This window comes from Lathyrus oleraceus, chromosome 5 (genome assembly GCF_024323335.1).
Source record: "Lathyrus oleraceus cultivar Zhongwan6 chromosome 5, CAAS_Psat_ZW6_1.0, whole genome shotgun sequence".
Taxonomy (NCBI): Eukaryota; Viridiplantae; Streptophyta; class Magnoliopsida; order Fabales; family Fabaceae; genus Lathyrus; species Lathyrus oleraceus.
The window spans coordinates 189489363-189511855 of NC_066583.1; the positions used below are offsets into that span (position 1 = coordinate 189489363).

The 22493-nt window shown below is 39.6% G+C and overlaps 1 protein-coding gene across 1 annotated transcript; it reads right to left on the minus strand.

The window, feature by feature from the left end:
- Positions 1-10614: 10614 nt before the first annotated feature.
- Positions 10615-11987, minus strand: LOC127079622 (uncharacterized). The gene is made up of 2 exons (XM_051020003.1): positions 11389-11987; positions 10615-10918 (listed from the first exon to the last, which is right to left on the minus strand). The coding sequence occupies exons 1-2, from the start codon at positions 11985-11987 to the stop codon at positions 10615-10617; spliced, it is 903 nt and encodes a 300-aa protein (XP_050875960.1).
- Positions 11988-22493: the final 10506 nt, after the last annotated feature.

A 22493-nucleotide genomic window follows, 5' to 3' on the forward strand; every position in this document is an offset into this window, starting at 1 on the left:
GTTTAGACAATAATTCTAAGTGAAACTTATGACTTTATGAACAAAGTAAATGACGATAACTTGGTATTAAAAGGTTTCTGGAAGATAACGAAAAGACTTAGGAAAGGTAAAGATAAATGACTCGAAGTAAATGCTTTATGTTTTAAGAAAGTACTGGAAATGAAGATTCTGGCGAAATATAAATGCATAAATAAAAGTGATGATAAACTACTGAAAAGTAAGGTAAATTCGACAAATAAAAAGGCAGTAAAATACTTTAATTTAAACAATTGGTATGAAAAATATAACATGAACGAAACTTATGGTGTTCTTCATACATACATTTTCAGCGTAAAAACTCTTTTCTCTCGCTCCGGTACTTCGAGTGTATTTTGTGAATTTTTGTATATCTGTTTGAACCCCTCTTGAATCTAAAACTAAGACCCCTATTTATAGTAATTCGACCCTAATGGCCTTTACATATATGACTGCCACGTTCGCCGTTCCCAAGCGTTGCATATCTTAGATGTTTCCACGTGTTGTTCTGACGAAAACGGCTTTGTTTAAATTTCAAATACTTCCGCTCGAAGTTTCGACTCTGTGAACACCTATGTCGAAGAGAGCTTTATGAAAACCCAAAAATCTTCTAAGTTCCAGGCTTCGACAACAAATAATCGCTTACCCACAAAGAGAATTAAACAGCTTCGCCACAGTCATTTCTTGCTTATTCTCAAAACTTAATATTTCCAAAGGCCTTCAACTATCTGTCGAAATCCCCAGCTAACAAATTGCCCCCAAGAAATGTCTATTTCGAATTACTGTAGAAATGGACATATTTTGCATTTACCAGATTTCGACCAGAGACCTTTCATAGTCCTAAAAGTCCATGTTTGTCAGTTAATCATGATTAACTTTTCCAAAATGTCTCATCAGAACGTATGCGCGGTTATATGCCATCATGAGTTTCAACTTCCAAGAAAATGAATAGTATTCCCTATCCACTTTTCTCAGAAAAGCTTCCACATGGCCCACTATCCTAGTAAAGCGTACCCAGTCAGCCTCACAGGTTCAGCATTATAAAAGCTCATTTGTCATTTTTCTCTCTCTTTTCACGAAAATCTCCATTTTTCCCCTAAGTTCATCTTCTTCAACCTTTCTGAAAAAACGCTTCTTCTTCCCTAAATCCTAATCCTTCAAAATCTCCAAAGTCCATTACAATGTCTTCTGATAAACAACAAAAGCAATCAAAGAACATCAAAGGTGCTGGACCTTCAAAGAGTTCTACTTCCCAGAACATTCCAACCAGCACAACCATCACTATTGGGGACCGAGAATACATCACTGCTCCAAAAACTTTTGAAAGAACAGAAATCAATTTTTGCTTCTCAGGTAATGGTTCCTTCCCTTCTTTCTGGAAATGCTTTAGGGTTTCTAGGCCCATTAGTATCTGACGAACATTTAGAGAAGTGTGCTCAATTTTTTCCTTGTCACCATACTACTAAACCCATAGCCAACAAAACCCTTTCTTCTAAAGACAATGAGGATCTAAACCAGAGAGCAGCTTTTTAACTGGACTTTATCACTGATAGTTTCAGACCTTTTCGGTCTTGTCCAACTCTAGACAAATCCTATCTCGCTTGGTTAACAAAAGTTGAGAAGAAGAAAGCCTCACTTTGGAAAGAATTGGGTATTTTTGACCTAATCCAGATGTCGAAGTTGGGATTTAGTTACCGTCAGCCTTTATTACTTTCCAGCCTATATTTCTGGGATAGTACCTATAACACCTTTCATCTTCCTTGTGGAATGATGACTCCCACACTTTTCGACGTAGCTGTCATTACTGGACTTCCTCCGACAGGAGAGACCTTCGACCCCTACCAAGACCTTCGACCCCTATGTCATGCTGATGGGGAAGAAGTTTCTGATATAGAACATATAGCATTCTTAGGTCTATGGTTGTCCAAATTCTTCTTTTGCTGCAAATCTCTACAAGTTGCTAAGAGATTTCTAACGCTCGCTAACCAATTGCATGTTGGTCGAAGAGTGTGTTTGAGTGAACTCTTGTTGGCTAGTTTGTACAAAAGTCTAGGATCAGCTAGTGCTAAGCTAAAGGAATACAAAGTTGGCACCAATCTATTACTATCTGGGCCTTATTGGCTTCTTCAATTGTGGCTTAATGCCACTTTCGAATCCTTTTTGCCAACACGAGGAAATGTCGAAGAAGATGCCCCAGGGATAATGAATCGAAGCATTGAGGGCACCAGACTCCTTCGACTAACTCTAGCTGATGACGTTGATAACTTACAAACTTCCCTTACCAAATACACCTTGATGTTCTCGAAGCGTCATCATTTCCTTCCTTCGATGGCTCCTTTTGCCAGTCGAACGCATGGTCCTTCCTGGTTTACTGCCTCGCTCGAAGACGCTGTGAAAAATGCCAACACAGAGATCGAAGACATATGGCGTGCCTTTCTCCTTCCAAGGCTATTTGTTTCTAGGATTCTGCCAGTAAAGAGTCACGTGTGTCTGTTGGCTTATCAGCCTAATTTTGTCTCTCGACAATTTGGGTTGTGTCAACTTATCCCTTTCTCTTTATTCAAACGAAAGCGCGAGATTTGCTGTGCAGGGGCTGAATGGAGCGCTCGAGACATTGTTGTCCACAAAGAATTCCATGCCAATTTTGCCGAATTCCAATTAATAGCCTTCCAACCGTCGTTTTATTCCACCAATGGTTTCGCCACTTGGTGGACAGATTTCTATTCCAAGAATATGTTTTCGACTGCTGAAATCAAAGAACGTCTAACGAAGGCTTTTTCATCTTTGCAGGAAAATGTCCCCAAGGGTAAGCTTACTCATTCTGCAGAAATCCAAGCATTCCAAAAGTACTTTGAAACTGTCTATAACCCAACAAACATCGTTGACACTGTTTGTTATGCAGCCCCAATTTTAAAAGAAAAATTTGAAAAGCAGATTGCCAAAAGAAAATCTCTCAAAACTGTAAAACCCAAATTGAAATATGACTTGGCCTTTGAGTGCGAACCACCCAAGTTTCCAAAGTTACCCAGTGCAGATTTTGCTTTGTCATTTTTCCCCCTTACCCTTACTGGTTCACGTGTGGGAATATTTTTAACATACTAAAAAATGACCAACAAAAGCCTGCAAAAAGAGTAGTTGCTACCAAACATACCTTAGACATTTTCAAAGGCTTCCTTCACTTCGATTTATCTGCAGTGAGAATTACCTCTCCGACATGTGAAAGAGTAGTTGTTTGGATTTCTTGGTTTTAGAACTCCTTTTCGTTTTTCGCCAGTCTTTTAAACATTTTCATGTTTCGACTAACTCACATCCTTCTTTAGCTGTCGAAAGGACGGTGGTGAAGAAAGAAAAACCCGTGGCGAAGGCTAGTTCGACTACTACTTCCAAGCCAACTACCTCTTCAAGCCAGGGAGTGCCTTCTGGCGCCGCTCCAAAAAAAACGAAGAAGAGTTCAAAGGTATTACATCAAATAAGTTTTGTCTCTTTCGAATTTCTTTCTAATTATTTATAATTTTCTTTCTTCAGGGTAGTGGCAAGCCTCCCTTGACACCCAAGAAAAGAAAAACCTCTCCTGCCAATATCATTCTTGTCGAAGATGATGAAGAGGATACTCCTCTTACTCCACTCAAGAAAAAACAGAAGAAAAATAAGGCAACAGTTGCCCCTTTCCAATCAAATCAACCACAAGGTGTCGAAACCACCACTCTCCCTCCTCTTCCAAAGAAAATTCCATCCCATCCTTCTGGTGCTGCAGCGCTGGAGCATATTGGGAGCAATGCCTCCGATCCAGAGGTTCAACAGGTATACTTCGACCTCAAGTGTTCTATCGTTCGACAAATTCGTATTTTTAATCTAACATTTTATTTTCAGGACAAAGCCACCACTCCCCTTATTTCTACTGCTAATCAAAGCGATCCTTCGAGCGGCATGAATCCATCTCCTCCTCCGACAGTCAGCGGTGCTATCCAAAACAAAGGATCTTCAACTGGAGCTCACAATATTGAAGAAGACAGCGCTCAGAACAAAGAAGAAACCTTTTCTCCTGGTGAAGATGGTAAAAGAGATTCTAAGCACGTTGACGAGAAGGACTCAACAGGGAAAGGAAACTCTGAGAATACTCCTAGTGATTCTCCTGCCAGAGTTGTGTTCCCTTCAAATGATGCTGATGAGGATGATCAGGATTACTTTCGAGAAGATGAAGACATAAATATGGGAGAAGCTGATGCTGAGGGAAATCAAACTGGAACTAGTAATGCCAGCGTCGATACGGTCTCAAATCCCACTAAAGTTCGACCATCCATCACCCAAACTTCACCCATACCACTCACTGAGGAGGAGAAAAGATCTTTAAAACAAAATGATCCCCTCAAGTATGTGAGGTTAATGATGGCTCAAAGAGAGTCTTCTTCAGAGCAAAGTATTTCTGGAGCTTCGACCCAATCTGGTGCTAGTGCAAACGAAGCATCACATGACGAACTCCTTCAGCAGGTGAAGAAGGCAGTTTTTGACGTAAATCTCTTTGATGAGCTAAGGAATAATGTGGGGGCGAGCTTTAGCATAAAGAAGCTGATAAGCAAGATTAACATCACTGCTTGCCCCACTGATGTAGGTGAAGCTCTCATTGATATTCAAAACCTCATTGACCAAGTGTGTGCTGAATATCATAGGGAGGTGGATGTCAAAGCTAAGCTTCTATCAACTGAAAAAGCTCAAGCCAATGAGTTTGACAATGCCCTTCGAACTTCACAAGCTTCTGAGGAGTTAGCCGCTTCCAGAAAATCAGCCCAAGCAAAGTTCGACACTTACATTGCTTCGATTCGACTCTGGGAATCTCATATTGCAGAATTGCAGTAAAAGATTTCTGATGCTAAGGCGAAGCAGACTGCTATCTGAGGCTTGGATAGTACTGAAGCTGATGATCTGGCGAAGCAAAGCGTGGACCACGTCGAAAAAGCTACGGCTATGAACGAAGATATTGCACGCCTCAAAGGAGTTCAAGCGGTTGTTCAGTATAAGATTGGCTTGGCAAAGAAGAAATATGATCGGATGAGGGCCGCTATTCCTTTTTGATTTCCTCCTGTATTTGCTTTATTCGACTCTTGTTTACTTGTAACTTGATTAAGATGAAAACTATTTTGGCACATATTTTGAGTTTAAATATCTTCACCATTTTGGCCATGATAATTCTTTACTCCCTATGCTGTTATGATTCTAACTTCGTGCATAAATGGTTTATACTTCTTTAAGTATTTTCCATTTACTTTTAGGATTCTTCGATCTTCTGCTAGTTCTTCTATTTCGTATGCAATGTTTGAAAAGGCTTTTAGAATTCGAAAAGGTCCTTCCCAATGTGGAGACCATTTCCCTAATGCCTTATTCTTTCGATCCATAGGCAATATGACTTTCCATACTAAATCATTCATAGTAAAGGTTTTACCTTTGACCCTCTTATTGTATGCCCTTGCTACCCTCTCCTTCTGTCTTCTTAATACTTCTAACGCATGTAACCTTTCTTCGTCCAAATCCACCAGCTCATTTATCATCATTTCCCAGTATAAGTCAGATGGAATTTCTCCTTGTCTTTGGATTCTTACTGATTGCAAGTAGACTTCGACAGGTAGTACTGCATCATGTCCAAATGTAAGCTAGAAAGGTGTAGTGTTAATGGCTTCTTTAGGGGAGGTTCGACAAGCCCAAAGTGCTTGGTCTAAAGTTGTGTGCCAATTTTTTGGCTTTTTCCCTACATGCTTTTTGATTAGCCCAATTATTACTTTGTTGGCTGCTTCAACTTGCCCATTGGCTTGAGCATAATAGGGTGTGGATGTTAACAATTTGAACCCCATTTCCTTTGCAAATTCTTACATCTTTCGACCAGTAAAAACTGATCCTTGATCTGTTGTTATACTTTTTGGGATTCCAAATCTGTATAAAATTTGCCTTTGAATGAATTCGATAACAGTTTCTTGATCCATATTTATTAAAGGTACTGCTTCGACCCATTTAGTAAAATAGTCAATTCCTACAAGTATGTATCTTTGACCTTTGGATGAATGGGGTATAATTTCCCCAATTAGATCTAATGCCCAACCTCTGAAGGGCCAGGGTTTAATAATTGTATGAAGTTCACTTGCAGGAGCATGTTGAATTCCTGCATGTATTTGACATTCCTGGCAACCCTTAGCAAACTCTATACAATCTTTTAACATGGTGGGCCAATACATTCCATATCAGAAAAGCAACCATTTCATCTTATGGCCTGCCTGATATGCTCCACAAGCTCCACTATGTACACTAGATAATGCCAAGTAAGCTTCGCTTTCTCCTAAGCATTTCAACAGGATCCCTTCAGGGGTTTTCTTGAATAATTCATTCCCTATCAATACATAAGATAAAGCCCTGTACTTGGTTTTCCTTTCTGTGTCTGTCAAAGGGTCCTTGAGATAATTAATAATTGGATTCCTCCAATCTGTATCTATCAAGGTATCAATGTCCAAAACTTCGAACTCCTCTTTGTTAGCATATCCTAACTGGGTGCTTTCCAAATCTGTCGGAGATAATCTGGCAGCCATTGCCTTTCCTCTTACTTCGACAAGTTCTTCTAGCTTTTCTTTTGAAATTCTATACCCTGAGGCTATTTGTGCTAAGTCATTAGCTTCTTGGTTTTTTATTCTAGGGACATGTTTTATGTCGACGTATTCGAATTTTTTAAGTAACCTATTTGCAATGACGAAGTACATAATCAAATTTTCTTTTATACATTTGTACTCCTTCGTCAGTTGCTTGATTACTAATTCTGAATCTCCTTTAATTTCGACCCTAGTTGCCCCCAATTCCAACAAAGCCTCAAGTCCTGCAATAAGAGCTTTATATTCTGCTTCGTTGTTGGAACAAAGGGGACCTTCAATTCTATATTTGAGTTTTGTTGGAATTCTGTCAGGAGAAATTAACATTATCCCAACCCCACTTCCATTCTTATGAGTGGAACCGTCGAAGAATAATTTCCAAGGTTTCAACTCAACTTGAAATTGAGGATTTTCAACTAGTGCATAGTCTACAATAAAATCTGATACTATTTGTCCCTTCATTTCCTTTAAAGGCATAAAGGTTAGAGAGTATTCAGTGAGCGCTAACGCCCATTTGCCAATTCGACTGTGCATTATTGGCTTAGATAACATATACTTGATGACATCAAAATGCGAAGAGACGTATAAATCAATAGGTTTTGTATAATACTTGAGTTTAGTACAAGAGAAATGCAAACAAAGACACAACTTTTCTATTTAAGTGTATCTAGTTTCTGCATCATTTCAAACCCTACTAAGGTAATAAATGGCTCTTTCGACGCCATCTTCATTCTCTTGCGCCAACATGCTACCTATGGTAGTATCGGAAGCTGATATATACAGTCTCATAGGCTTCTTTCCACATGGTGGTGCCAAGATAGGAGGATTCGTCAGATAATGTTTGATCTTGTCGAATGCCATTTGGTGTTCGTCATTCCATTCGAACTTCCCTTGTTTCAGGCGCAGAAGGGGAGAGAAGGCTTGAGATCGACCACTTAAATTCGAGATGAATCTTCTTAGGAAGGTTATCTTTCCTAATAATGATTGCAATTCTTTTTTGGTTGATGGTGCTTTGGTCTCCATAATAGCCTTCGTCTTGTTCTGATTGATTTCTATCCCCTTTTTGTGGACCACAAAGCCCAGAAAATCTCCAGCCTGCACAAAGAATGCACACTTAAGAGGGTTCATTTTTAAGCCATGTTTTCTCATTCTTTCGAATGATTGGCCGAGATGGGATAAATGATCTTTATCTGACGTAGATTTTATCACAATGTCATCTATGTATACTTGCATGAATGTCTCTATATAATCATGGAATATAGAATTCATTGCTCGCTGGTATGTTGCCCCAGCGTTTCTTAGGCCAAAAGGCATAATTATCCACTCGTAAGTGCCTATTGCCCCTGGACATCGAAAAGTTGTTTTAGAAACATCTTCTTCTGTGATGAAAATATGGTTATAGCCAGAATATCCATCAAGCATGCTGAGATACTCATAGCCTGCGGCTGAGTCAACCAACATCTCTGCCACAGGCATTGGATACTCATCCTTAGGGGTTGCTGCATCTAGATCACGAAAATCTATACATACTCGCAAAGAGCCATTTTTCTTGATAACAGGGACAATATTAGCAATCCAATCGACATACCTTGTGGTCCTGATGAAATTGCAACGAAGAAGTCTTTCGACCTCTTTTTTGATCTTTGTGAGGATTTCTGGTGCGAATCTTCTTGGAGTCTGCTTGATGGGCTTCTTGCCATCCTTTATAGGCAACTTTAACTCGACCAAGTCTCTCTTCAAACCAGGCATCTCGTCGTAATCCGAAGTGAAGCAATCTTTGTTCTTTCTTAGTAATTCAATAACTCTCACTTTCAACTTGGGGTCCAGTTTAGCGCTGATGTAGGTAATTCTTTTTGCACTTCCATCTCCGAGATCAATCTCTTCGAGAGGATCTTGCGCTAACATCTTTGCACTTGACGTTACTGGATCTTTTTCAAATCCCAGAGGCTCTTCGTCGTATATGGCGTCCAACCTCTGTTCTGCTGGTTCCACAGGTACTTGTTCGTCAGGGGGTTTTGTTTTAAAGAACTCCCTTGGTCCTGTATTACAGATTTCACTATATGTGGCTTTGTTAGCCATGTTTGTTATCTCGACTTCGAGAGCCGCTTGTCTTTTGTTCTCAGCCATGTAGGCCAAAATCTTATCGAAGAAGGAGGACTCAGTCATAGTACAGGTCTTCATCCCAGCCTGTTGGCCGTATTTCAGATGATTCTCCTATTTCTGGGTCTCACATAATCTCTCTATCCCACTGAAAGCCATTTGGGTGGAGAGTAAAAAAGTACAAGGCGTTTTTATTTGGGGCATAGCCTTCTTCCGCTGGGTAACATGGTCCTATGTGCGCCAAATTCCTGTTGAAGTTTCTCTTGTCCACATGGTTTACTTCTGCCCTGAAGTAACTTTGGTCGGCTTCAACATTCTCTATCACGCCATCTTCTCTCCAGATAGATATTCTTTGATGCATGGTCGAAGGGACCGCTCTTATTCCATGTATCAATTTTCTCCCCAGTAGTAAGTTGTAATTTGCTTTTGCAGGTATTACCATAAACATCATTGGTCTTGTGATAGACCCAACAGTTAGGTCCACTTGTATGACGCCTAGCGTCTGTCCTATCTTACCTTCATAATTTGACAGTACCATGTTGTGAGGTTTGACGTCAGTGTCGAACATCCCTATCTTTTTCAACATGAATTGGGGCATCAAACTCACTGCTGCTCCCCCGTCCACCAAGACTTTATTCACTCCCATCTGTCCAACTTTGGCCCTAATGTATAGGGGCTTGAGGTGACTCTGCATCCCCTGGTGCGGCCTTTCGAACATAGTGTTCTGTTCTTCGACATCACCATTGTTCAGAACATAATAACACACTGGTTGATGCTTCGCCATCTCCGCAGCGTCCGCTTCCTCATTATCTTCGACCTATGTTTCCTGGTTATACTCGTACGGCAAGACTGAGACCACGTTGCAATTCATATTCACAGACGACACTCCGTCGAACTCAAAATCATCTGTGAGCATTTCCTCTTCTCTCGCTTGTTCCTTCTGAACCTTCTGAGTTATGTTTTCATCTGGAAATAACTTTCTTCCTATGGGTGGTTTGGTCGAATCCATGATATTTGGGGGAATCTTGACGCTGCTGGATTCTCCATTCTCTTTTACATTCATTTCTCTTTCTGCTTTCCTCATCCTTTGATGCCTTCTCCATTGGGATCTCGACATAGGGTTCTTCCCTTTGTAATTTTCTAGCCTGATAGCCTCTCTTTTGGACGCCTGAAATTGTTTTCTGTACGCCCACGAGGTTCTTCCTCCATCTTTGAAACTCCTCCACTTTCCTTTCTTTGGTCCCGCCTGAGTCCACTTGTCCTCAGGGACTTCTGCTGGCAATTTAAACACGACTCTCTTTGCCCTTGGGTGAGGGCTATCTGGCCTCCTAGGTGTTCCCCTCTTATCGAAGCTATACATGTTTGGATTTCCTCCATGTCCGTCCCAACCTTGGTCATATGGGATTCTTTCGAATGCTTCGGCCAATTCTCTGTTGTACACTGCCCCACACCTGGGACACATCAAACATCCCGTTTCATATTTGTAGCAGTGCACAATGAAACCCAGAAGGCTTTCTCCTGGTGTGGGATACACCTTCTTCAATTGACTTTCTTTCCTCCAGTTTCTCTCGGTCTTTGTTCGTTGCCACCTCTCGTAATCCTCAACCACCCTTCGAGAGATCCTGATGCTGCATCTTGGGCACAACAATATGTCAGCATTCTTTTTGTGACATATCCAGAGATACTCACGTAGGCTTTCATTGGCTTTGGGATAGCCAAGTTTCACCCCTTCTTGCTCCATCTTCAAACATTCCTCCACTTCCTCCATTTCTGGGGGGATTTGCTTCAGGTCTACCATGTTGACGCCCAGACTAGCGTCATCAATGATTGAAATTGCTTCGAACTTCTTTCTTAGGCCCTCAGTAGCCTCGATTGTTTATCCTTTAAGACCTTCAGTGGTCCTTGGTTCGACGTTAGCAACCTGTTTGCCTTTGACAGAAGTTCCAAAGGAAACGTCGTTACTTAGGCCATCAGTTGCCTGCTTTCCATCCAATGTGTAGCTTCCAGTTCCTGTTTCTTTTACAGCCTCCACTTCCCTTACGTCAACCATGTTGATTTCGACAGGTTCAACATAGTTGGTCTCAGCAATGTTAAGGGGATCAGTGTCAACTTTCATCTGGTTTTTTCCTTTGTTGGCGAACTTGAGGCGGCCATCTCTGATTGCGTTCTGAATAAGATCCCTGAAAAGAAGCATTGTGAAGTTTTATTGCCCAAAAAACTGTGATATTTACAAAAACCTCGTTTCTTTCGTTGTTCTAACGGAGGAATCTTGGTATTAGGAGGCACTATCATTTGGCCATCTTTTACTAATAGATCGAAGATCTCGTCACATTTGGTAACATCAAATGTGTAAGTCTTTTTGGGAAATCTCTCGTTCTTTTCAGTTTCGACAGGATTTCTGCCGTTCGACGGTGTAAGTAATTTGCAGGCGTAGGGTGGTGCTTATTTTAATTATGCCAAGTCTACTTCGAATTCCTCAAGACCACAGGGGTCTTCAGCAATTTCAGACTCTTCATCTTCAAATTCGACATACGCAACCCTCTCTTTCTTATAATTCTTATTTGCTCTGGCCTTTTCAGATTTTAAGCGTTCGACCTATCGAACCCTATCTGCTAATTGGGCCATGTCTCTTAGATGCTGGGTATCTAACCTTTTCCTGATGGAATAGTCCAGACCTCCCGCGCCCATTTCGACCAACTCGTGTTCAGGCACTATTGTAAAGCATCTAGACTTTAACAAACGGAACCTATTCAGATAATCATTTATAGGTTCGGTGAATTTTCTCTTGATGTTGGCTAATTCCTTAAGGCTTATCTTAGTTTGGCCCATGTATAATTGTTCATAAAACAATCTTTCTAACTGGGGCCAAGCATCTATGGAATTTGGTGGCAAAGTCGTAAACCACGTGAAGGTGTTCTTTGTTAAAGAACTAGGGAAATATTTCATCCTCAAGTTCTCACTGTTCGCCAAATCCCCTGCCTCAGTCATGTATCTGGCTATATGCTCTATAGTGGATTCACTAGTATCTTCTGAGAATTTGGTGAACTTAGGGATTTTACAACCCCTTGGTAATTCTGTTTGCAGGATATATTCTGGTAGAGGAGAAGAATAATTTGGTTGTCGAAGTCCTGTGTTTAGACCATTCTGGGCCATGATTCTCTCTATCATACTAGTTAGGTCATTTTCCATCATGTTTTCCCGCCTGACCCTATGAATTACTTCGTCTGCGTCCTGGTCTCTATTAACCATTATCACTCTCCTAGGTTGTTCTTCAGGGACTTCCCATCGAATTGGCTGTTGTTCCAATCTTGCCCCCGTGACTATTTCGTCAGGGGCTTGCCTTTATGGTCGAACCTGATCTATCGTTGGTTCTTCGCCCTGGATTATAACCTGGTTTGGCCTGCGTCAAACAGCAGGTTGTGGGGCGCCTAGAAAATCTGTTATGCGTCCCATCTGTGCTGACAATTGTTGGTATGTGTGGGCATTGTCAGTATTAGTCCTATTCACATTCTGTATTAAAGGAGAGAAAATGGTATTCATTTCTCTGGCCAGAATTCCTATCATATCATGGTTACTGGCATCCATTTGTTGTCTAAAGGCTTCCTGATTATTCGTTGTAAGGGTAGGTAGTAGGGTGGGGATTCCTTGTGATTGGCTATTTCGACCTTCATGGTTCATGCCAGATCCAGAATTTTGGATTGGCGAAATAACCGTATTATGTGGTTGAGTATATATGGAAGAATTGTTTTGTAGCCCTGCCATGGCGGTAGATGGCATTCCATAAGGGTAATCTCTCACAGGCCTAAAGTTTTCGAATCCTAGTGGCCTAGGGGTTGAAACTGCAGGAGTATCTGCCGCGCCTGATATGATAGGCATTACTGTCGAATTATGCAAGGCCATGGATCCAGACGTTGGTATGGCCTGTACATTAGGGATTTCAGTGGGTATTTTAATCGAATTCGCTCCGATTGTGCCCGTTCCCTGGGGGGAGAATTGTTCCCCTTGACCGGTTGTATTAACCATCTTTTCTGCGTTTTTTCTGTTGGTTATAGGTTGTGAATTGTTGGCTATCCTGCCACTTCTAAGGATCATACAACACTAATTTTTAAACCAAAAGAATAACGGCAATTTTACGAATTGTAAAACAACTATTGTAATCAACAATTCTTTTAACACTATCCCACCGGGTGTGCCAATTTGTTTACCAGTGATTTCTGATAAACAACCGCTAGTCTTCCAAATTTATATATTTTTGGTAACTCACAGGATCGACTAGATTGATCCTAGGACATGTGTCTTAAGAATTATTATTACGGTGATTTGACTCATGGTTAAGTTTGTCTCTAATTTGTGAATGATGAAAAGTGTTTAGACAACAATTCTAAGTGAAACTTATGACTTTATGAACAAAGTAAATGATGATAACTTGGTATTAAAAGGTTTCTGGAAGATAACAAAAAGACTTAGGAAAGGTAAAGATAAATGACTCGAAGTAAATGCTTTATGTTTTAAGAAAGTACTGGAAATGAAGATTCTGGCAAAATATAAATCCAGAAATAAAAGTAATGATAAACTACTGAAAAGTAAGGGAAATTCGACATATAAAAGGCAGTAAAATACTTTAATTTAAACAATTGGTATGAAAAATATAACATGAACGAAACTTATGGTGTTCTTCATACATACATTTTCAGCGTAAAAACTCTTTTCTCTCGCTCTGGTACTTCGAGTGTATTTTGTGAATTTTTGTATATCTGTTTGAACCCCTATTGAATCTAAAACTAAGACCCCTATTTATAGTAATTCGACCCTAACGGCCTTTACATATATGACTGCCACATTCGTCGTTCCCAAGCGTTGCATATCTTAGATATTTCCACGTGTTGTTCTGACGAAAATGGCTTTGTTTAAATTTCAAATACTTCCGCTTGAAGTTTCGACTCGGTGAACACCTATGTCGAAGAGAGCTTTATGAAAACCCAAAAATCTTCTAAGTTCCAGGCTTCGACAGCAAATAATCGCTTACCCACAAAGAGAATTAAACAGCTTCACCACAGTCATTTCTTGCTTATTCTCAAAACTTAATATTTCCAAAGGCCTTCAACTATCTGTCGAAATCCCCAGCTAACAACGGGCAAGTGTTTCCTTTGTACTTTTCAAATTCAGGCACTATGAATTTGATAGGAATCTTAACATTAGGCATGAGGCATAGCTCAGCGGCAGATTTGCCGAAGAGATCCTTCCCTCTGAGAGTTTTAAGTTCCTTGCGCAGCTCAAGGAATTGATCATTCATAGCATCCATTTTCTCGTAGACATCTGAGCCCTCAGATGGCTCAGAGTGGTAAATAGTGTCATCAACTCTCGGCAAAGTATGCACGACTAGAGGTGGCACAACAAGGACCGGGCTAGATGCCGGTAGAGAAGCAAACGTATGGGCGAGACCCTCTGGAACAAAATTAGCGGGCATCCCCCTGGGAAACCCGGCTGACATAGCAGACTGAGCAAAGTGAGCACTGGCAGCAGGCACGGTAGAGGAAGCAACCTCTTAAATGACCGTCCTCTGGGGAGGAGTTGAAGGCGTTGGAGAAGACTGGCTTTGGGCGGCCAAGAATGACTCCATCAGGGCAGTCAATCTTTCCACTTCCTCCTTGAGTTCTCTGTTCTCTTGCTCGAGGTGATCCATTAGCTTTGATGAGTTGGCTCTGGTATAGTACCGGTGTGTCAGCTTGTCTTCAAAATAAATGAAGAACACAGAATTAGACCACTGATCAAGAAGCCTGGAACAAAACCTGCTTATGCATATGATGCATGCAATGCTTGTGCATATGATTTTATTTTTAATCAGAGGATCTTTTTTAGAGATCTATTTGCAAATATTTGGAAATATTAATCATTTTAGACGTATAATGGAATATTCATATCAATAATATCTGGAAAAAAATTTACACCAAAGAAGTACAGTCTTGGTAACCAAATATAATACAAGAGAGAAGGAAAATAACATCCCATGGAACCCTAGAAACAATAGTACAAAGCTCTCGAGACCGGAAGATAAGCTGCACGAAGCCTCTTCACCTCTCTCTCATAGGCTGCCTCCATATTTGCCTTCTCCTTAGCGAGTCGATCATACTTCCTCTTCCAAAACCTGGAAGACTAAGGAAGAAGAGAAGTCACCACATCATCAGGCTCGTCGATAACCTGATGCTCCAGAAACTCTATCAAAGCATCCTTATCTCTAAGTTGCTGAAGTAGCTCCTCTCGCTCACAGACCCAAGTACGTGAACGATCTTCATCTCTCAACTCCTCTACTCCTTGGCTAGGGAGGGTTGAAGGCCCAACCATAACCATAGGTGTAGGTCTTGGGTAATCGTAGGGCATGCGGTACTTAGAAGATCTCTTCCTAACCCACAAGGTATAGGGTTCCAAAGCAATACAATTCTTCGGACCGAGCTCTTTCCTTCCCTTCCTATGAATCTTGTGCCAAGCGCGGACCATCCTGCCCTTCAAGTTTTGGGGATCTTTACTGTAGCGGGGTATTCGTTACTTTTAGATTTATTGCCTAAATCAAAAGTAAACCATACAAGTCGAGTCGCCACCGCACTTCTATTTATCCAACGGAAAGGTTAGAAAGCGAACAAAAATTGAGAAGTTTTATCGAATCAAAAACTAATAAAAATGTCAGAGATCGGGGTAAGGGGGTTGGTTATGCAATGGGAAGGTTTTAAGCACCCAAAACATCCTAGGTACTCCTAGGGAGCCCTTTTCACACTTGTTGTAAGGTTGGTATTTTGTGAAAAAATTGTTTGTGCAAACATGATTGAAGAGATGAGAAGAGAATATACAAGTTATTTACAATTTGTGTTTGGATGGATAAACTCATTGCCTACGTACCATCTTAAAAAAGATTAGGATCAAAACCTCTTAGTTCGGGGTAAAAATCTCAAAAACCAAGTTGGTGAATTGATTGGTCCAAGAGCCTTAAGGTCTTTTGTTATCCAAGGGAGAAAACTCAACCTAAAAACCACAAATCCACCATGTGAGGATAACTTCAACATGCTAGTGAGGGGTTAACCCTATATTAAGCATGGAAGACTCATTGTCCATCACTGAGGATGTAAGTGAGTATTATATCTACCTCAAGGATAACTCAAACCTAATAGCTAAAGGTTATGAAAAGTTTTTTATAACAAGTGGCCATTGAAATCACAAAAACACTTGAATGAGTTATATTTACCAATGAAAAGTATTTACAAAATATGGTCAAAGTTGATTAAAGATTCAATTCAAAATAAGTGTTATGAAAAGAAAGTTTGAAAATCAAAAGCATAATGCTTAGGTTTCTAATGTTTGAAAACAAGTGTTAATGTTTGCACAAAAGTTTTGACTTGGGTTAGAGTGGAGGGAAGAAGAAGAATGGCTAGAGTCATAATCATACAAGAGATGAAGGAAAAGAAACAAGACCACAAATGGAGTTCCTCTCTTGAGATCATATTGATGATCCAAGTAGCTCACATCCTTTGGAATAAGCAAGCAAATAAGTGTATACTCAAGCAATCAATCAAGCAAGCAAAGCTCTTAGGAATCTTCCAATGGCTCTTGTATCTCTCACTTTAGATGAACATGACAATGGTTCTTCAATTTGGCTCAAATAGGGATCCCCTAGCATAAAAGAACACACATCAAAAGGTTCCATAATGTAAATCAAGCATGGACAAGAGTGAGTTTAGAGATTTGGTCCTTCTAATCCCTCTTCAACATTAAGGCCTTTTTACTCCATTTTGCATAGGGAATATCCTAGAACCTAAGTCCTTTCTTGTCCATTTTTTGCATTTTGGTCCACAATAATCAAAACAAAAGCACAAGCACAATAATATATACACAATTATGTGCTCAAGTGAGCAAAAGGCAAATTGCATTAACATAAACATGTGCTCAAGTGAGCAAAGGGCAAAAACAAATGAATAATATGTACAAGAATAGTAAATTGCACAAATGTAAAGAGCAAGAATTAAATGTTAATGGTTAATGGTTAGTGTTAGAGTTAGTGTGCCATAAGGCAATTTAGCGCTATGTTAAGCAATCGTAATTGGACTTATGTAGAAGTCACAACTATCTGAGGCCGGTCAATAATAATGTAGGCAACAACACAAGTTAGAGATCTTGATTAGTGAATCAAGCTCCTACAACTTGCCATGCCAAAAAGAAGATGAGAAATGATCTTGTATTGATTTAGGTTCTTTGCTTGATTAGGAAGCAACCTATCCTTAATGCAAAGTCATTCACTTGATCCATGATCAAGATGAATTAGATTTGAATCAAGGAAGGTTAAACCTCTCATGTATCAAGGCTAACCACCAATCTTTAACTCATTGATCAAAATAAGAAAAAGAAGAAGAAGAAGAAGATGAATATTAAAGTACATTAATGGAAATGAAATGAAAATAATCAACAAGTATTGACCAAAGATAGGGAAGATCAAGGTCAAACAATTGTAAACAGAAGCAAGATGAAGATTAGAAGTCAAGAAACAAATAAAATATTTTTGGTATTTTTCAAAGGTAAAATAATACTTGAATTAAAATAATAAAGAAAGGTCAAACTTCAAACTCACTTCAAATCAACTTTGAAAAGTCCAAGTGAATTATCCTAAGTTCAACAAGGTCAAACAAAGTTTGACAAAAAAATTCAGCATTTTTTGAAGTCAGAAACTATTTTTTATCAATTAAAAATGCATAAAAATAACCTAATTGAATTAAAATCTCAAATAAATCCCAAATCAATTAATAGATTGATTAGAATATTTTTCATAGATCTATCATCATTCAAAGAGGTTGAAAAAATATTTTTGTATTTTTTGAATATCAAAAACTATTTTAAATGAATTAAAAATAACCAGAAAAGAGAAAATTCCTAAAAAAATATCAAATCATAAAATAAAAAATATTAAAAATCATTTTTAGAAAATAGAAATTAAAAGAAGAATAATGCAATTGGTCTCACATTTTTTGGACCAATAATGAAGGATATATGAATTTTTAAAATGAAATGGAATTAAAAGAAATAAAAGAAAATTAAAATCAGAATTTAAAAATAGCAAAAAGCGTGGAGCGTTGGATGCAGAGCTCATTAACTGAGCTGGCAAATTATGTGGCCCCTGAGCGCGCGCCTACCATGTTCTTTAGTCAATGCATCACACATAGCCATTAAACAAGTCATAACATGGGACAGATCAGATTGAATCTGGAAAATGAAATGCACGGCCATGATTGAATCTGGAGACTGGACGGTGGTGTACACCACCGTCTTCTTCGGCCAGCTTCTGGCGAAGGCAAAAATTGCAGAGAAATAAAAGTTCATGGAAAGCCACGATTCAGGTACCAAATGCAAGCTGGGGTGATGTACATCACCCCTGTGCCAACCAAATCCACTCTAGATTCCTATTGAGAGAGAAATCAGAGGTTGAATTTTATGGAGTTCAACTGAAACTTGTTGGATTTTGAAAATTCAAAGCTCAAAAAGATTGCCTCTATGAAGAGGACTTCAGACCACACAGCAACAACAAGAAACAAGCAATATATAAGTGGATTCGAAGAAAATAAAATCTGAAGTAAACCTTTGATTTGCAGAGCTTGAGAGCATGATTTCTTGGTGATTAAGCTTGCAGTGTGATCTATGGATTAAGGTAAGCAAGGCTTAGGAACTTTAGATCTAAAAAACAATCAATGAAATTGAAGTTTAGATCTGAAAAAAATGAGAGAAAATGGTGAGTTCCTTTGAGTATGGGTGAGGAATCAATCGTGCAGCATGTAAGGCGCCTTCAGGTTATTGAAATGAGGAGCATAAGGCACTTATTTATAGCAAAAGGCATGGCTGGAAGCATGATCAATTCATTGCATGGATGGAAAGGGCCTCCATGCATGGGCCTGTACAGGCGCATGGAGGGCCCAATTCCACTTGGATTTGCAAGCTAATCATCATCAGATACAAATTGGATGTGCAGATGGTGTATAATCAAAACATGCAATGCAATTTTAATTGATTTCCAAAAATACACCAATAAGTTCATGCTTTCAAAAATGGATTTTCCATAATTGAAACATAACCTTTTGAGTAATGGTTGGAGAGCTTTTTGCATGAGGATCATTTGTTATATTGATCAAAACTTCATTTGACACTTGGAAATTGGTGAAAATTGCTCATGAAGTGTAAGGTGCAAAACATGTACATGTGAGAATTTCAAAAATGGGCAAACTTTTGCATCATTTGGATTTTCGATGAGGAAGTTGTGGGCACTTGAAGTTGGACTTTTTCACATTTTAATGCTTTTGGTCCAAAGTGACCTATAATGTTTTGCATTATCACATGTATTTATTTTAGGATTTTGAAATTTTTCTCAACATAACAATTGAAGTAGACATCCTAAGCTTTCCAATGCATTTCATCCCACCTCAAAATCATGAATAATGAATGAGTTATGTCCTTGGGAAGTTGACCTAAAATTAGGGTTTTAGTCAAAATGACCTATAATGTTTTGAAATGGATGATGACTTTCCAAGCTTAAAATAAATTTTTGATGAACATGAAAGTTTTTCATATGGTTCTTAAGAACATTTTTGCTCTTGGGGTCATCTCCATTTGACAAACACATTAAAAGTTAGGTCTCAGTGTACTTCAAAAAAGTCAGATGAATTGACTGATCAACTTCTTAAGTCCATACCTCAAATATTGATGAATTGATGATTGAGGACACTCAAATAGGTTTAAATATGCATGAAATTATGAATTAAAGAACTTCCCTTGATTGCATTTGATCATGGGTTGAGGTTACTTCATGAGTAAGACACTGTTGATGAACAAATGAATTAGGGTTTCCTTGGGAAACAAGCCTCAAATCCTTTGGTTTGCTTTGATCAAAATGATGAATTGAGGTACTTGGGAGGCATATACGATGAATAAGAGCTTTAGGAACCATTGCCATGCTTGCTTTCATCTTCCCTTTGCCATATCAATGCACACAGGATCTCCCAGAAGCTTTGGATCTTGTGACTGCTCAAGCTACAAACAAAAGATGTTAGTGACATATTTTTGTGCTTTTGGTTAGTGAATAAAATGAGAAAAGCAATAATATATAATTCAAGCATGCTTGGTGATCTCAAACCAACTCTCAAAAGTTCTCATCCAAAGGTAAGGAGCCAAGATGCTAGGATCCTTAAGGCAAGATGCAAATGCAATGATATGATGCCATGAGGGATCTTAGGGTCAAAATTAGGGTCTTACAGATGCCCCTATTTAAGGTCATTCTAGCCGGAGAAGTGAAGGTTAAAATCTTCGTCTCGACGAGGTAGAATGGGCTTAAATAATAACAAAGAGACGAATTTTGGTCCCTAAGAGACCTCATGATGCAAATGTATGTATGTAAAAAGGTAATACTTTGTGGAGATATGTGCCCACAAAGAAGAAAAGAAATCAGAGGAGACTGAAATCCACATGAGTAATACACTCATAAATGGGACAGAGACTCTGGGGACTCTAATGGGGATAAGAAAGGGAATAAAATGCGTGAGCAGGTCATGACTTAAAACTTGTTGAGAGACATGAGAGGAATTCCATGAAAATAGATCAATGGAAAGACTCGAGCTGACTCAAAGATGCATGTATTGGGGAATATGTCAATACAACAAAAACTATCCACAAAGGATACTTCGGATGAAAATCCGGACTCATGTGGGGAAAATCCACTAAGGGACATCGCTGGGAAATGTCCAAACAAGACTCATCTGAGGAAATAACAGGATGAGGTATTACCGGTTACTAGGTAATAAGCTCAAGGAGACATGTGGTCAAAACACCGGTATGAGGGTGAGAGAACAACACGCTCGGGGAGAATGAATATCTAAGACCGGTATGAGGGTGAGAGATATCAAACATCCAAAAACATCTGAGGAAGACCTAAAAAGGTATATTTCGACTCAGGAAACCTGACTCCACAGGGGACAAAAAGTCATAATAGGGAGCAGAAAAGGAAGGAACACCAGGGATACCGGTTACTAGGCATATAATAGGTGACCAACCAAGCGTGAATTGGGGAATATTTCCAAGACACTCATCATCCGAAAGAAGGGCTGAAAAAGCAAACTCGATTACAGGATGGACATTCGGTTTCCATGAGGAAAATATGAATCTTACTCGACTGGGGAAGAACAAAAGACTTCGACCAAAGAGCGCATGAGATATATTATTTATTACCGTCAGAACGTAGATAATATACTCGCATGGAAGATTATCCACAACCGGTTACTGGGTTAATAAAGGATAAATCGACCGAAAGGAAAGGACATCGGGATACTGAATACTAGGTATAAGCTGATGACCAATCAAAGGGGAGAAACGATCATTACCAAACAAAAAGGGTAAATGAAAGATGACTCGCTGGGGATACATTGACAAAGGCAATGATCCGGGAGATATATCACCGGTTACTGGGAGATATACTCAAAAAGTGAAGGAATTTCAGTACCGAATATGGGATAAAGATAACCAACAAAGAGGGGATTATATCTACCGGATACTAGGTAGAAAACCACAGAAGAGTAACCGCCATCGGTTAGGATGAACAAAATAAGGTTAACTCTGCAAGGGGATAAAATGGGGTTTACAACTACCGATATGAGGGTAGAAAACCACAGAAATAAGACTTACAACTACCGGATACTGGGTAGAAGGCCACAGACTCCGCCGGGGAATAAATGGACAATTACTGGTTACTGAGCAATCATTCATCTAAAATGCGGGGAAGTGCAGGGGAAATAACAAAAGGAGTCGATCTAGGAACAAACTAGAGAGACACCCTGAAACAAGACTGAACCCAATGAGGATATATCTCAGGGGAGAACTCTATCCCAATACATGTGTTGGGAGAAAACTGAAATAACAATCATCCACGAGGACATAACTCAGTGGGGAATATGGGAGAAAGGGTAGACACTTTCTGTCTATGGGGCTGACCCTATTATGGGGAGATCAAACACCAACATTTGCTTGGGGAAATATATCACCAACTAGCAGGAGACAACAAACAAAGATATATGGCAAAGGATGCAGCATGAATAACTGAATGTTAAGAATATGCATATATGCGTAGTTTATGTATGATGAATGCTAACGAACAGACATATCTAACACAAACAGGTCTAAGAATCAATGGACAAACATCCGGTACTACATCTCAAGAGAGAAAGCCAGGCCCACGGGAGAACATCCAATCTGATGGGGGCAACAGATACCAAGAAACAAAGATCTCTACAGGGAAAGGAGAACCAATCACTCCCGTTGGGGAAGGGATCAACACATCTTCCTCAGAAGTTCCCACGCCACTCTGAAATCAGGCAAAGTCTTGGCTGGGGAATCTACACATGGATAAAATCCGCCGTAGAATCCACTCTACTGGGGAAATTATCAAAGAGAGATATGAAACTCTGCAGGGGAATATCCACCAGCCAAAAGTTCCAAAACCTACAAATTCTTTGCACAGCTGAATAAATCATATCTGTCGAGGAGGAGAGAACACTACTCTGTTGGGGATGGAAAGATAAACATCTTCATCAAACACTCTGCTTGGGAGGAAACCACAAACGGGCTCTGATCAGGCAATTCCACTGTGGAAACACTACTGACGACCGAGTTGGGGAATACCTGTAGGCAATCTATTGTGGATACCCTACTGGCGATCATACTGGGGAATAAAAGTGGGACCAG